General features: G+C 34.2%; 1 protein-coding gene across 7 annotated transcripts in view; it reads right to left on the bottom strand.

Moving 5' to 3' along the window:
• LOC149789207 (SCO-spondin-like) overlaps positions 1 to 17820 on the bottom strand; it is a 194183-nt gene that overhangs the window by 13388 nt on the left and 162975 nt on the right. For 4 of the 7 annotated variants that reach the window (XM_089975363.1, XM_089975364.1, XM_089975365.1 and 1 more), the window contains 6 exons: positions 7528 to 7719; positions 6638 to 6829; positions 5079 to 5270; positions 4189 to 4380; positions 2636 to 2827; positions 1745 to 1936 (listed from right to left, as the gene is read on the bottom strand). In XM_089975363.1, coding sequence (XP_089831489.1) covers positions 1745 to 1936; positions 2636 to 2827; positions 4189 to 4380; positions 5079 to 5270; positions 6638 to 6829; positions 7528 to 7719 — 1152 coding nt within the window. The remainder of the gene's footprint in view (positions 1 to 1744; positions 1937 to 2635; positions 2828 to 4188; positions 4381 to 5078; positions 5271 to 6637; positions 6830 to 7527; positions 7720 to 17820) is intronic. The other 3 variants (XM_089975368.1, XM_089975367.1, XM_089975366.1) reach the window with 3 other exon arrangements.

The raw sequence follows: 17820 nt of genomic DNA, 5'->3' as shown, positions 1-17820 counted from the left end.
GTAGTAGTACCAGATGTAATACTGCTACTACAGTAGTAGTAGTATTAGTAGTAATAGTAGTAGTACCAGATGTAATACTGCTACTACAGTAGTAATAGTATTAGTAGTAATAGTAGTAGTACCATATGTAATACTGCTACTACAGTAGTAGTAGTAGTATTAGTAGTAATAGTAGTAGTACCAGATGTAATACTGCTACTACAGTAGTAGTAGTATTAGTAGTAATAGTAGTAGTACCAGATGTAATACTGCTACTACAGTAGTAGTAGTATTAGTAGTAATAGTAGTAGTACCAGATGTAATACTGCTACTACAGTAGTAGTAGTATTAGTAGTAATAGTAGTAGTACCAGATGTAATACTGCTACTACAGTAGTAGTAGTAGTATTAGTAGTAATAGTAGTAGTACCAGATGTAATACTGCTACTACAGTAGTAGTAGTAGTATTAGTAGTAATAGTAGGAGAGAAGAAGACGAAGAGCAGCAGCAGAGTTAGCAGTTTAAGAGGTCATACTAGCAATAGGCGATGTAGAAGATATAGTTTTCGTACCTTTCCCTCCTTCATATATTTTATTTACATATATAATGCTGTCAGGTATTCCATTTTTGTATACCAATGAAAGGTTTACCCGTCGCAAAGCAGTTTGCATCCGCGACCGGCTAATACCTCTACCTTTCAGCTTCGTCATTTATAAATTTGAAATTAACAAATCGTGATTTGTTTGCCGTCTGTTTCAGACAGCGCAAAATAATTACTCATTATCCATATTATAGGAGATACTGAATAATTTTCAAGTTTGTGATTTGTCAGCTAAATATTTGTATTTAACTCATTTAAGGTATTTCACCTATCAAATATTCTAGGTTCAATTAATCTATTTTAGTTTTTCTTATAAATATTCTTCATGGATGGCTTCTCTTTTTTAATGTGATGTAGCATAGTAGTAGTAGTAGTAGTAGTAGTAGAAGTAGTAATACTACAACTAAAATAGTACAGGAGGAAGAAGATGACGAAGAGCAGCTGCAAAGGAAGTAATTTAAGATGCCGTACTGGTTTTATGTTGCATTGAACGATCTGAGATTCCGATGAACTTACATACACCATGTTGGGGAATTGGATAAGTGTAAGACCGAGTCCGTATTTGAGCCTGTGTACCTATACCTCACGTGACACTGCAGAACTTAGTATTAGTCCAGCTACTCCAAGCACCCTAAATTCCATCTGCAATATTTTCGTGTTTCGAAGTAAGGCATTAATCACGATGAAAAACACGTAGAAGAGGAAGAAGATATTTTCTCTAATACTATAAAGTTGCTGATTACTTACCTTTTGGACAATCTAGTTATCGCACCTTTTCCTTTTTTCATACCTTGCATTTGCACATACCATGCTGGGTATACGACACATACCAACGAAAAGTTTTCCTTGTGCCCAACAGTTTATAATAGTTGAAAGGTCGATGTCTTTACCATTCTTCTTGGCCACTATTAAAATGGGCAAATAACAACTTTTGATGTGTGTGCAGTTTAGTTTGTATTTTATCATTGTTCTTATGTTTTTTCATGAATTTGTTTTACTCTTAGCAGCAGTAGTACTGCTACTAGAGTAGTAGGAGAATAAGATGACGAAGAAGGGCTAAGTAAAATGAAGTAGTTGTAGAGACCGTATGCGAAATATCTGCTATAGTAGTTCTAGTAGAAAGAGTTATAATAGAATTGTTAATAGCACAGGCAGCATTCATTACCTATAGGACATGGTTGTGTGTTGCATTGAATGATCTGAGATTCCGTTGAACTTCCAATACAATGTCTTCCACCATGCTGGGGATTAGGATTAGTGCAAGATCGGGAACGTGTTTGATTCTGTGTACCTCCACCACATGTGACGCTGCATGAGTTTTCATATGCCCAGCTACTCCAAGCACTCCAATTTCCATCTACAATATTCCCGTTTTGAAGTATGGCATCAATAATGATATAAACACAGACAACTAACTGTGGAAGCAGAATAAGATAATTTCTGCAATTTTAGAAAGGTGGAGATTCCTTGTCCTCTGGAAGACATCGTTATCGTAACTTTCCCTTTTAATACCGTTTATATTCAAGTATAAATGCTAACTGCATAGCACATACTTCGTTCTTTTCTACCATCAAACGGCGTACTTATAGCAAAACATTTTGCCCAATTAACATTTCTATGATTTTTAAATCTACGCTGTAGTATTTAAATGGTAAATAACTTTTGATATTTTGCTGTTTATTTTGCAAGATGTACGGTGGAAAATCATTTTCTTGTCTTTTAAGAAATCTTGATTAGTTTTAAAGTTTATCATTGGTTATTTTAGCTGATTTAATTAGCCCCTGTTAAACATTCTACCATTGAAATCACTAAGTTTAATGCATCTATTCTATTTTTTCTCATGGTTCTTCTTCCTCTTTCTCTCCTTCTTAATTTTTTGCACTTTCGAATATCAGTAGCAGTGTTAGTACTGCTTCAGCAGTAGCTGGAGGAGAAGAACTAGAAAATAATCAGCAGCAAGAGTGGTAATAACTGTCGTAATAGTACTAGCTGCGGTAGAACATTTCGCAGTGATAGCAATAACAGAAGTGTCAATAGTAGAAGTAGCATTTATCACCTATAGGACATGGCTGTGTGTTGCATTGAACGATCTGAGATTCCGTTGAACTTCCATTACACTGTCTTCCACCATGTTGGGGAACAGGATCAGTGCAGTTGCGGGTCCGTGTTTGAGTCTGCGTACCTTCACCACACGTGACACTGCAGGAGGAGTTCGATGTCCAACTACTCCAGGAACTCCATTTTCCATCTACAATATTTATGTTGTTTGAAGTAAGGCATCAATTAAGATATAAACATGTGCAACTAATTAAATGAAAAGAAAATATCTGTAATACTGCAAAGGTGGAGATCCCTTCCTTTCTAGAAGATGTTGCTATAATACCATTTCCTCTGTAGTACCTTTAATTTACTTATATAATGCTAAGTGCATATAACATATTCCATTATTGGATACCATTTAAAGGTTTACCTGTCGCACTACAGTCTACATAGGAATTCCAGTCCATATCATTACCCTTCTATTTTACCACTTTAAAATTAAAACCTTTGATGTGTTTGCTGTTTGTTTTAATAGGTTCAGAGTGATTATTCATTGTCCCATATTTTATGAAATTTTGATTAGCAATCAGTTTTTTTTTAGTTAAACATTTTTTATTAACTCTTATGAAATATACTGTGCTCAATTAATATATTTTTCTTATGGTTCTTCTTTTTGCTGTTTCTTACATGCAATGTAGAGTAGTAGTGGTAGTAGTAGCAGTACTGCTACTACAGTTTTAGAAGAAGAAGAAGACAAAGAACATCAGCAAATGTAGGCTTAGAAGAACACATATTAGTTATTTGTGGTAGACTTTCTAATAAATGTGTGTTAATAGTTGAAGCAGTATTCATCACATATATGACATGGTTGTATGCACGATCTGAGATTCCGTTGAACTTCCAATGCACTGTCTTCCACTATGCTGGGGAATGGGATGAGTGCAAGACCGGGTCCGTATTTGAGCCTGTGTACCTTTACCACACGTGACACTGCAGGAATTAGTATTAGTCCAGCTACTCCAAGCACCCTAATTTCCATCTACAATATTTTCGTGTTTCGAAGTAAGGCATTTAGTCACAATTAAAAACATGTATAACTAACTGAGGAAGAAGATATTTTCTTTAATACTATAAAGTTGCTGATTACTTACCTTTTGGACGATCTAGTTATCGCACCTTTTCCTTTTTTCATACATTGCATTTGCACATATCATGCTGGGTATACGACACATACCAACGAAAAGTTTTTCTTGTGCCCAACAGTTTATAATAGTTGAAAGGTCGATGTCTTTACCATTCTTCTTGGCCACTATTAAAATGGGCAAATAACAACTTTTGATGTGTGTGCAGTTTAGTTTGTATTTTATCATTGTTCTTATGTTTTTTCATGAATTTGTTTTACTCTTAGCAGCAGTAGTACTGCTACTAGAGTAGTAGGAGAATAAGATGACGAAGAAGGGCTAAGTAAAATGAAGTAGTTGTAGAGACCGTATGCGAAATATCTGCTATAGAAGTTCTAGTAGAAAGAGTTATAATAGAATTGTTAATAGCACAGGCAGCATTCATTACCTATAGGACATGGTTGTGTGTTGCATTGAATGATCTGAGATTCCGTTGAACTTCCAATACAATGTCTTCCACCATGCTGGGGATTAGGATTAGTGCAAGATCGGGAACGTGTTTGATTCTGTGTACCTCCACCACATGTGACGCTGCATGAGCTGTCATATGCCCAGCTACTCCAAGCACTCCAATTTCCATCTACAATATTCCCGTTTTGAAGTATGGCATCAATAATGATATAAGCACAGACAACTAACTGTGGAAGCAGAATAAGATAATTTCTGTAATTTTAGAAAGGTAGAGATTCCTTGTCCTCTGGAAGACATCATTATTGTAAATTTCCCTTTTAATACCGTTTATATTCAAGTATAATGCTAACTGCATAGCACATACTTCGTTCTTTTGTAACATCAAACGGCGTACTTATAGCAAAACATTGTGCCCAGTTAACATTTCTATGATTTTTAACTCTACGCTGTAGTATTTAAATGGTAAACAACTTTTGATATTTTGCTGTTTATTTTGCAAGATGTACGGTGGAAAATCATTTTCTCGTCTTTTAAGAGATCTTGATTAGTTTTAAAGTTTATCATTGGTTATTTTAGCTGATTTAATTAACCCCTGTTAAACATTCTACCATTGAAATCACTAAGTTTAATGCATCTATTCTATTTTTTCTCATGGTTCTTCTTCCTCTTTCTCTCCTTCTTAATTTTTTGCACTTTAGAATATCAGTAGCAGTGTTAGTACTGCTTCAGCAATAGCTGGAGGAGAAGAACTAGAAAATAATCAGCAGCAAGAGTGGTAATAACTGTCGTAATAGTATTGGCTGTGGTAGAACATGTCGCAGTGATAGCAATAACAGAAGTGTTAATAGTAGAAGTAGCATTTATCACCTATAGGACATGGCTGTGTGTTGCATTGAACGATCTGAGATTCCGTTGAACTTCCATTACACTGTCTTCCACCATGTTGGGGAACAGGATCAGTGCAGTTGCGGGTCCGTGTTTGAGTCTGCGTACCTTCACCACACGTGACACTGCAGGAGGAGTTCGATGTCCAGCTACTCCAGGAACTCCATTTTCCATCTACAATATTTATGTTGTTTGAAGTAAGGCATCAATTAAGATATAAACATGTGCAACTAATTAAATGAAAAGAAAATATCTGTAATACTGCAAAGGTGGAGATCCCTTGCCTTCTAGAAGATGTTGCTATCATACCATTTCCTCTGTGGTACCTTTAATTTACTTATATAATGCTAAGTGCATATAACATATTCCATTACTGGATACCATTTAAAGGTTTACCAGTCGCACTACAGTCTACATAGGTATCCAGTACATATCATTACCCTTCTATTTTACCACTTTAAAATTAAAACCTTTGATGTGTTTGCTGTTTGTTTTAATAGGTTCAAAATGACTATTCATTGTCCCATATTTGATGAGATTTTGATTAGTAATCAGTTATTTTTAGTTAAACATTTTTTATTAACTCCTATGGAATATACTGTGTTCAATTCATCGTTTTTTGCTTATGGTTCTTCTTTTTGCTGTTTCTTACATGCAATGTAGAGTAGTAGTGGTAGTAGTAGCAGCACTGCTACTACAGTTTTAGAAGAAGAAGAAGTCAAAGAACACCAGCAAATGTAGGCTTAGAAGAACACATATTAGTTATTTGTGGTAGACTTTCTAGTAAATGTGTGTTAATAGTTGAAGCAGTATTCATCACATATATGATATGGTTGTATGCTGCACTGTACGATCTGAGATTCCGTTGAACTTCCAATACACTGTCTTCCACTATGCTGGGGAATGGGATGAGTGCAAGACCGGGTCCGTATTTGAGCCTGTGTACCTTTACCACACGTGACACTGCAGGAATTAGTATTAGTCCAGCTACTCCAAGCACCCTAATTTCCATCTACAATATTTTCGTGTTTCGAAGTAAGGCATTAGTCACGATGAAAGACACGTATAACTAACTGAGGAAGAAGATATTTTCTTTAATACTATGCAGTTGTTGATTACTTACCTTTTGGACGATCTAGTTATCGCACCTTTTCCTTTTTTCATACATTGCATTTGCACATATCATGCTGGGTATACGACACATACCAACGAAAAGTTTTTCTTGTGCCCAACAGTTTATAATAGTTGAAAGTTCGATGTCTTTACCATTCTTCTTGGCCACTATTAAAATGGGCAAATAACAACTTTTGATGTGTGTGCAGTTTAGTTTGTATTTTATCATTGTTCTTATGTTTTTTCATGAATTTGTTTTACTCTTAGCAGCAGTAGTACTGCTACTAGAGTAGTAGGAGAATAAGATGACGAAGAAGGGCTAAGTAAAATGAAGTAGTTGTAGAGACCGTATGCGAAATATCTGCTATAGAAGTTCTAGTAGAAAGAGTTATAATAGAATTGTTAATAGCACAGGCAGCATTCATTACCTATAGGACATGGTTGTGTGTTGCATTGAATGATCTGAGATTCCGTTGAACTTCCAATACAATGTCTTCCACCATGCTGGGGATTAGGATTAGTGCAAGATCGGGAACGTGTTTGATTCTGTGTACCTCCACCACATGTGACGCTGCATGAGCTGTCATATGCCCAGCTACTCCAAGCACTCCAATTTCCATCTACAATATTCCCGTTTTGAAGTATGGCATCAATAATGATATAAACACAGACAACTAACTGTGGAAGCAGAATAAGATAATTTCTGCAATTTTAGAAAGGTGGAGATTCCTTGTCCTCTGGAAGACATCGTTATCGTAACTTTCCCTTTTAATACCGTTTATATTCAAGTATAATGCTAACTGCATAGCATATACTTCGTTCTTTTCTACCATCAAACGGCGTACTTATAGCAAAACATTTTGCCCAGTTAACTTTTCTATGATTTTTGATTATACGCTGTAGTATTTAAATGGTAAATAACTTTAAATATTTTGCTGTTTATTTTGCAAGATGTACGGTGGAAAATCATTTTCTCGTCTTTTAAGAAATCTTGATTAGTTTTGAAGTTTATCATTGGTTATTTTAGCTGATTTAATTAACCCCTGTAAAACATTCTACCATTGAAATCACTAAGTTTAATGCATCTACTCTTTTTTTTCTCATGGTTCTTCTTCCTCTTTCTCTTCTTCTTAATTTTTTGCACTTTAGAATATCAGTAGCAGTGTTAGTACTGCTTCAGCAGTAGCTGGAGGAGAAGAACAAGAAGAAGATCAGCAGCAAGAGTGGTAATAACTGTCGTAATAGTATTAGCTGCGGTAGAACATGTCGCAGTGATAGCAATAACAGAACTGTTAATAGTAGAAGTAGCATTTATCACCTATAGGACATGGCTGTGTGTTGCATTGAACGATCTGAGATTCCGTTGAACTTCCATTACACTGTCTTCCACCATATTGGGGAACAGGATCAGTGCAGTTGCGGGTCCGTGTTTGAGTCTGCGTACCTTCACCACACGTGACACTGCAGGAGGAGTTCGATGTCCAACTACTCCAGGAACTCCATTTTCCATCTACAATATTTATGTTGTTTGAAGTAAGGCATCAATCAAGATATAAACATGTGCAACTAATTAAATGAAAAGAAAATATCTGTAATACTGCAAAGGTGGAGATCCCTTGCCTTCAAGAACAAGTTGTTATCGTACCGTTTCCTTTGTGGTACCTTTAATTTGCTTATACAATGTTAATTGCATATAACATATTCCATTATTGGATACCATCGAAAGGTTTACCTGTCGCACTACAGTCTACATAGGAATTCCAGTCCATATCATTACCCTTCCATTTCACCACTTTAAAATTAAAACCCTTGATGTGTTTAATGTTTGTTTTAATAGGTTCAAAGGGATTATTCATTGTCCCATATTTGATGAGATTTTGATTAGTTATCAGTTTTTTGTAGCTGAACACTTTTTATTAACTTATTAACTGCTATGAAATATACTGGGTTCAAATCATCTATTTTTTATGGTTCTTCTTTTTGCTGATTCTTACATGTAAAAGATAATAGTAGTCGTAGGAATAGCAGCACTGCTACTACAGTTTTAGAAGAAAAAGAAGACAAAGAACATCAGCAAATGTAGGCTTTGAAGAACCGGTATTAGTTAAGTGTGGCAGAATTTCTAGTAGATAGGTGTTAATAGTTGAAGCAATATTCATCACCTATATGACATGGTTGCATGCTGTACTGTACGATCTGAGATTCCGTTGAACTTCCAATACACTGTCTTCCACCATGCTGGGGAATGGGATGAGTGCAAGACCGGGTCCGTATTTGAGTCTGTGTACCTCCACCACACGTGACACTGCACGAATTATTATTAGTCCAGCTACTCCATGAACTCCAATTCCCATTTACAATATTTCCGTTTAGAAGTAAAACATGCATCATAAGAAACAAACAAAAAATAACAACAACATACATTTGGTTGAGGACGAAGATGTTCATGTAGAGTTACAACTTAACTGCCTTCTGGAAGATACAGTTGTCGTACCTTTTCCTGATTCATACCTTTTATTTATACATATAATGCTAGTTACCTGGCACACATTCCATTATTGTGCCCCATCGAAAGTTTATCTCTTAAAGAGGTCGTACTAGCATTAATTGATGTAGAAGCAATTAAAGATCTAGTAATAGCAGAAATAGTAGTCATCACCTATAGGGCAAAATATTGTGCTGCATTGAACGAGCTGAGTTTCCGTTGAACCTCCAGTGCATGGACTTCCTCCATTTGCTGGAGCGGGATTGGTGCAAGACCGGGTCCTGGTTTGATTCTGTGTACCTCCTCCACATGTAACGGTGCAGACGTTGTTGGTTGTCCAGCTACTCCACGCGCTCCATCCTCCATTTACTGTTTTTTTTTATTAGGAAACAAATTAGAAAGAATGGTCAGTAGAGGCGAGATGAAAATATAGTTTGTTCATGTTTTTTTGCAAGGTATTTTGGTATTGGGGTGGGAAGTATTTTCGCCTTTTGTATAGAAACGAAAGAAGAATTGTTCACGTTACAACCCATATATTTTGTATTCAATTTTAGAGAGTTTCAAAAGGTAAAGCAAGCATAACATTATTATTCATCAATCCGGAACTGATTTTGGCAAAGGCGGAATCTAATGTTAAGTAATTGTATGATGACAGTAATTATGATACAAGTAGCAGCTGTAGTAGTTGTAATTGTATATTTACCTCAAGTAGGAGTATCTTGGTGCATTTACTGGTATTTAATTCAGAGGTTTAAAAGGAAGATTTGCAAGTTATAATTTGTGTCAGATAGAAATTGAATCCATGTCGCGAGGAATGGTACCAGCGTGCTGTATAATCGCCCATGCACTTTCTCTGACTTTGAAGGATGGAAGAATATCACAGGAATGTGCTTGAAGTGTAAGTAAAACTAATTCCTGTAGATGGGGAAACTAACACTCACACGTGCACAATGAAACTGATTTATCTTTAGAATGGCAAAGACGATAATTATGAATTTACACCGATCCACAGACCAGAGATGAAAGTGCTTATATATGGCTTCATCATTGTACATATGAATACATAATGCAAACCAAATATATACCGATAAAAGACAAAGGAAAGAAGTCATATATCGTACCTATCAGGAACTCATATGAACCAACGCCTTTTACGACTCTTTTACGACTCTTATCAATCGCTTATCCATCATAACCGCCTAAGATTAGACGGGGTCAAATGAAAGTTGTGAAAATGCATGTAAACGCTTTAACCAGGCAAGCAGATTTGCATATTTCCAGGCGTGATTACTGCCCAGTAATTTTTTGATTATTGTGTTTGCATATATATTAGAGATATAATACAGAGTTTCTAGCTGTGTCTACCAGTTATACCAGTTATCGCACTCGTGAACTTGCCTGCGTTCACCAACCTCCATAAAAGTCTGCCGAATCGTACATTCAAAACGATTGTTAATTTTGTCGTGGATATCAACATTCACTTAGAGCGAGAGAATCCATATCGATTTGGCGACCCAGAAATTAACTTTCTTCTTTACAAACAGAGCAATATATATGTTTGCATGTATGTGTGTCATTATGTGCACGAGCAAATAATAGAACATGTAATAGGATCATTGTCACTGTCTGTAAATTGAAAATGGGGTAGTTGTTGTAGCTGCCCAAAACAGCAAGCTAACACATTCATTTAGATAATGTTGCAGTAAAAGTAATGATACAAAAATATATAAACACGAAGATAGACATTATGTAAATAATGAAACATGTGCCTCAAAATCAGATTGCAGATCTCATAGTGTCCGTTCAATTTTTTCAGTGAGCCAGTCAAGTCATCCTTGTAATTTCTAGAACTCTATTATTTTTAAACGAAATGCACATCCATGGATACCTCCATCCAACTAACCATTCGGCGATCCATCTTTTCATCATAGATCCCTATATGGATCAATCAATCCACTCATTCATCCACCGGTATTACATGACATAAAGAAACATCAGACAGAAAGAAAACTCTACACTGACTTTTTTTTGCTAAGAGAAATAAAAGAGACAAAATTACCTGGGCATCCATTTGTGTTACAACTTTGACTCTGGTACTTGTCTGGGAGAGAGCAATAGTAACCTCTACACTGGTATGTACATGTTTGCGATCCACCTCCGCACGTGCTTGAACAGGATCCACAGGACATCAGGGTGTAGGCTTAAATTTAAAGGGCGACCAAAAACGAAAGATCAGTTCTAACCAATTTTCACTGATACCGAAAGAACAAATTGATAAAATTGATAAAAGTCAAATTCATTGTAATGGTTTTACACAACAATCATTTCTAGAGCCGTCGGATAAGTGAGTGCACTAAATGTTATAAACACAATTAAATGGAAACAGCTAACAGCAAAATATTGATAAAGATGGTCAGAAAGGAACTCAGTAAGCTATGGACATAGTCCACTTACCGCATAACCTCAAACATAACTATAAACAAACCAATGAGATTTCACGGTTTACCTATGCACAACGAAGGATTTCTTGTTTGCGTAAATAGATAAACGAACATATTATAGGCTATCTACCGTTTAGATTCAAAATGAAAGAAGATAGGAAAGAGCACGATTGAAGTCAAAACAGGATTCAATCAAAGGTAATCAAACGTATAATTCAATTTAGATTACACACACACACACACACACACACACACACACACACACACACACACATATATATATATATATATATATATATATATATATATATATATATATATATATATATATATATATATATATATATATATATATATATATATATATATATATATATATATATAAGTATTTCTTACCACACGTAGATGACTGAGTACAGGTCGATGACACTGTTCTAAAATTTGATACAAAGAGAACCATGTATTAATAATTTCGTCTGAATATAAATTCATAAGTAATGCTTACCGCACTTTATTGAATGAGTGAAGGTCAAAGAAATAGTTCTAAAATATATTGCAAAGAATACGATGCACTAGTAATTTATTTCGACAAAGATTTCTTAGTCCAAAATTTTGTGAAAAGATTATAATATTGAATGTTTAGCTGTAAATAATTTGTCGATTCAATTTTAAGTTTGCGATGAAAAATGCCATAAATGATCTGTCGGTATAACTTGAAAAACAAAAGCAACTTGAAATATTAAATTTACAAACAATCTAATGTTTTGGCTTTAAGTACTGCTTTTCTGTAAGGAAACAAACCTGTAGCGACTGCAGCTACTCCAATACCAAAATCCACAGCTTGTCGTGTATCGTTCTTGCCAATAGCATGTTCCTGTGTAGTAGCAAGTGTCACTAAAATGTACGACGATAGAGAAAGGCATGTATTACAATGACTGCACGAGGCTGATGCATTGATACAAGGTAGATAGATAGATATATAGATGATGGATTGATAAATAAAATAGATAGACAAAGATAAAACACTGTCAGAAGTTTGCTATGTGACGGCTTTCTTCGTCATATACCTCTGCATATAAAAGAATGCTCTTTCCACTGTGTAAAACACACCCCACTGAAAATGAAATAAAAATGATGTTTCCATTTGTAGATCGCATCCCTCTGAATAAAAATATTAGCCTTTCTGTGATCTAATTCTTGAGTGAGATCTTTGGCAATTTATGTTTGTTAGCACTGACAACTTGATACGCTTATATATATATATATATATATATATATATATATATATATATATATATATATATATATATATATATATATATATATATATATATATTTGTCATTAGACAATAGCAGGGCGTTAACATATCTGTTATACTGGTGTATAGTTGGCTTAGGGCTTAGCATCTGAACACTTGCATCTTAGAGGAAATCTGGAAAGAGTCCTTTTTAAAAATCTATTCTCAAAATTACATGTATTTAATTAGCTATCAGCCGGCAACTCTTGACTAGATTACACTTCACAATTAATGTATTCATAGTGTTTGCTTGACCTGAATATTGCGTGTGTGTTGGTCTGGCAAAGTTTTAGAAGAAACATTTGGTGGTGTTCCTTGAAGACAGTATATACTGCGAAAAGAACACTAGCATTATAGCAGTACTTGATCTGTTGATAAGGATAGTGTTATGTTAACGAAAATGAAATATTAGGTTCTATCATGGAGCTTATTTCATAGCCTTTCTACGATCTACTTCTAGATTGACGTCATTGGTAATATTTAGCTTCCTCTTTTCTTTATGAGTTTGATCCAATATTTATGTTTTGTAGTAGTTGACACTACCCTGCATACCAGTAAGTGTTGATTCTGTTTTCTCCAGATCAAAAATGTATTACATTAGTATAACAAATGTTCAATGATGTGTGATTCGAGTAGGTAAGATAACCCCATAAAATTACTTTTAAACCCATTAAACTTTTAGTAATAATATACTGCTTTAATTGTCACATTAGTGCAATTTAAAAGGAATAATATTTTTTGTAGTGAGCATTATGTTGATTTATTGCTTATAATGTTCCTTCTTCTGCCAATGCTTTAACTCGACTCAAATGACAGTATATATTAAACACTTTGCCTAATTATCAGCGAGGAGGGGGATATAATTTTAGCCCCGAATTCTTATCAACAATCAACATAACGTTCGAAATTATATATAATATTTTTCCAGGATATCGTTCTCTTATTTATCTCTATATTACAAAATTAAAAATAATTATATATCTTGCGATCATCAGAGGGAGTCTGATCAGTAACTGAAGTTATTGTTAGTTTGAATAGTGATGAGTGACACTTTTGGAAACCCTGTGTAATACTCTCATTGCATAAATCAGGCAAAAATCATATTTAATGAGATACGGATACAAAATTAGTATCATACTTTTCTTTGTTGCAACCATGCTTTCAAAACATTGTCCGTACTTCACTTTTTGTATTAAATTACAATGGGCCAATGCGCATGTTGAAACAAATATCCATCAATCAGTTTAAAACTCACACCTCTTTGCATGTTCTGATTTCGTACCGTTTAGCATTAAAATATTTATTTGTTGCATATAGTTTCAATGTGCTTTTGTACCTAGGCATTGTAATATAAATGTTATTACACACACACACACACACACACACACACACACACACACACATATATATATATATATATATATATATATATATATATATATATATATATATATATATATATATATGTATATGGGACCACAACCATGTCCTACGAAGACAATTATGATTTGAATAACTGATGTAGAAATAAAATGAAAACTGTCCATGCGTATCTATTTGATATTGAACCATATATCTTTCAGACAGATGCAAGATGCAAGGATCGAATTATTATAAAATGAATTTGCTTTTCTTTTAATGAAAAATGGCAGTTTTCACACCGGTCAGAGGCTTTTTAGGTATGATCTTTTGTTATTAACCTCGTTCTGAAACTCTTCAGTCTGTTCTCACAGTTAATAAAGCACAGTTTCACAACGTTTCGAGTTAAACATGTTTATCGTCAGGGAAACAAACAATTTATATCGACAAAGCAAACACTAAACGCAAAAACCAAAATAAATTTTATATTCCTATACGTTCGAATAAAGGTGAAAGATACAGCAGATCTCAAAATAGAAGAAAATGAGGAGAACGATTGTTAAAGGATTAAAATGATAAACGAACATAAAGCTGGCAACTTAAATATCGAGTTTATGCAGTCATCAGCTCAACAAATTTTTATAACCATATTAAAACAAGGAATTATCGTGCTTATTACACAGAGGACAATATGTAGTGACCTAAATCCAGGCTGGGAACAAAGCTGAGACCTAAAATCGTGGTAAAAAATCAACGACATCTATTAAATGTACAATATACATTATGTCCATCCAGTTATGCATAAAACTAGTAAGGAAACTGTGAAGAGCATGGTGTAGAGGAACAATAATAATAATAATAATAATAATAATTATTATTATTATTATTATTATTATTTAGCAATGTATTCAAGTTCTAATTTTATACCTTTTTTTACCCTTCTTCCAAGGATTTAGTCTTTCTAGACTTCAGTATGCCTGACATGAAACGCAGAATTATGGGAATATGGTAAGATGACAAGATACTGAACTCAGAAATAACTCAAAATAAACCAGCTTAGCAATACGAGTATGTAATAAATAGAGTATGCCCACAAAATAGCTTTTGCCTAACAATCTTGGTTTTAGTATTTTTAAGTTCACTTACAAGTTCACGTTAATCAAAATGCGTTCCTTAAGTGTTTAAAATATTATTTGCGAAGCTAATAAAACGTGACCGCGCATGGACATAGGACCATTTGTAATGAAATGAACATAACACTTATAATCAAGCAATACCTAAACATCAGTGGTGAACTGATGAAAAGTAAGAATCAAATATAAGATGTTTAAACGTCTGGAGTTAACCACCTGAGAAGTTTTTTTGTATCTCTGAAGAAAGATTACAAAACAAAATACAAGCGCTAAGATGCCTTACCCATGAACTGTCCTGAGAAACACTGTGTACAAAGCTAGACAAACGACGACTTTCCATGTAGAATGCATATCTTGTCAAGTACAACTGTCTAGGAACACACAGGAGCCCAACTGTCTGCGATCATATGTAGTTCATGCTTAAATACCCTCTCTTAATCCGTTATCACCCCCTTGATCCTTGATTGGTTCTTTTTGGGGCGGAGCAAGCAGGAAGCCAACAGTCTGCGATCTTATTTATTTCTTGCTTAAATAGCGTATGTTAATCTGTTATCACTACCATGACTGGTTTCTTTTTGTGAAGGAATGTTAAATTAACAGCCGATCGATAGAATGAAAATTTGCAAACTACAGGTACAAATTACCAGTATCTACGTATTCTGTATGCATTCATTTAAATATACAGCACTCCAAAATATATTTAGTGAATATTTCTGGACATAATTATCAAGAACTGATTGTATGTTTATTATATCTTTATCGAAAGTATATTATCTCAAATACATATTTGAAACAAAGATCAAGCATTTTCTAAATCTTTCGAGAACAACATTACAGCGAATGAAATATGAAAACAAATACTACTTGCGTTTGAGAGGAAAAACTAATTGAAATAGATTCATCATCATATTGTTTTGTACTTCGGACATTGTAATGCTGGCTCATTGGCTTCGTGAAAGATTAGAACAACGTCAAAATAAAAAGGTTTTACGTCTACCTTTTTGGTATAACGCATACAAAAAAGCAAAAGAAGCAACGCATGTGACGTACAACGTACAATGGCAATAGTTTCCTTGTATAATTCTGTAAAAAGAGATAGAACAGATTCTTTGTAACGCTGCGTGGTTGATAGTGCTCATTACTGTGTATGTACATGATGTACCATAACTCCTTGTATATGTTTATGATAGAAAATGTCTTTTATTATTTGTACCATGATGTGAATGAACATACAAAACTTCAGTTAGGTTCTAAGACCTTGGAGACAACTGGGATTAAAGCTTTGTATGCGATACCAAGTTGGATGCAAAATGACTCAATAAGATTTGCGTAGTCCTTTATGTTGGCCTGCTATGTATATAAATTGTTTCAGATACTTCATATAGAATATGAATTCTCAGAACGACAAAAAATACAATTCTAATTACAAATTACTTAACGGAACAAAATGTCTCCAAAAGGGATAATTGCTTAGTGATTAGTTGGACTAGTATCATAAAATACAAGAGCCTAGTTAGTGAATGGACATATAAAATATCGGACAGCTATATTTACATATTTACGCCAATTAATTTTACACATAAAAGTCACCATATGAAAGAAAGACTGAAATAATTACAATATATTGATACAATCGCGTGCGAAATTCTTCTAATGTAAGCAAATAGGGTATCTGATCTCCTATGTCAATTTGAAGGAAAGAAAAGGTAGTTTCAATTTGAATCAAATCATACAAAATAGCTATATCCCAGATAATAAACACATGATCTGTTTATGTTGTTTACGATCGCTTTGATTGTTTACCACTAATCCAGTTTCAACATTTAAGCTGACAAAAAAAAAAAACCATGATTTCTATTTCGACGACACATATGGACAAATATTCTATTGTGTGTAAACTTGAATTTACAACGTTTGATGAGAGATAGCTCACTCAGTACGTAGTAGCTAATGCGTGATGTATAAAGTCAGTTTTAGAAATAGAAAACAACCCTCTTGTTTTTATACATTCAGTATATTCAGCATATTTTATTTCTTTTTCAATACTACTTTCGTTGTTTACATGATCAGTGAATTCAATTCATTATTGATATTCCTCACACGATGCGATATTAAACTCTTAAAATATTGGCGTTCATTTATTTGTCGTCCAATTCTCTCTTGTTTTCACCGTTTTCCTCTTTTAAAGTATTTATTCTAGTATTGATATTCGTTTCTGTGTTTGATTCAGTTTGAAATGTTTGTATGTTTTTGTCTATTACGCTATTACACGATGTTTTAAAAAGGATCCATACATTCAGTAATCTGACATCAAAAAGTTCTTTGAAAGGCATAGCGATTTAGCCGTGGAAATGTCGAATACGAAACTAATTTAGCTAATGTTATCAGTGAATGGTATGGTATTTTATCAATTGTATATATTGTTAATATTCTTCGTTGTTTGGTATGAAACACTAGACACGCTAGATTTCAAGCTCGAAATGAAAAGTTTGTATTTCTTGTGTCTTGTGATTTTCATGCAGATATAAAGAAACGTCTTCAACTTACCATTTGTTAAATTCATGCATATTGCGCGATATACTCGAGCGGTAGGGAAAACACGGAAATATATTCATTTATCGGAGTCTCTTCTAATGTGATGATTGGTTTTATATGGCCAAAAATGTTTCATTATAACATGAGAAATTATGACTGTTTGAAACAATAACATTCAAATTATGCCACTGGTCTTGTCAGTCGCATCCCTAGATAGATAGATAGATAGATAGACAGACAGACAGACACGGACAGACAGACATACAGACAGACCGTCAGATAGATAGGCAGATAGATAGACAGACAGACAGACAGGGACAGACAGACATTCAGACAGACATACAGACAGATAGTCAGATA

The sequence above is a fragment of the Sinohyriopsis cumingii genome, chromosome 11, assembly GCF_028554795.1.
Source record: "Sinohyriopsis cumingii isolate HCF-2022 chromosome 11, ASM2855479v2, whole genome shotgun sequence".
In the NCBI taxonomy this organism is placed as follows: domain Eukaryota; kingdom Metazoa; phylum Mollusca; class Bivalvia; order Unionida; family Unionidae; genus Sinohyriopsis; species Sinohyriopsis cumingii.
The sequence above is the reverse complement of the archived record's forward strand: the minus strand, read 5'-3'. Positions and strand labels throughout refer to the sequence as shown.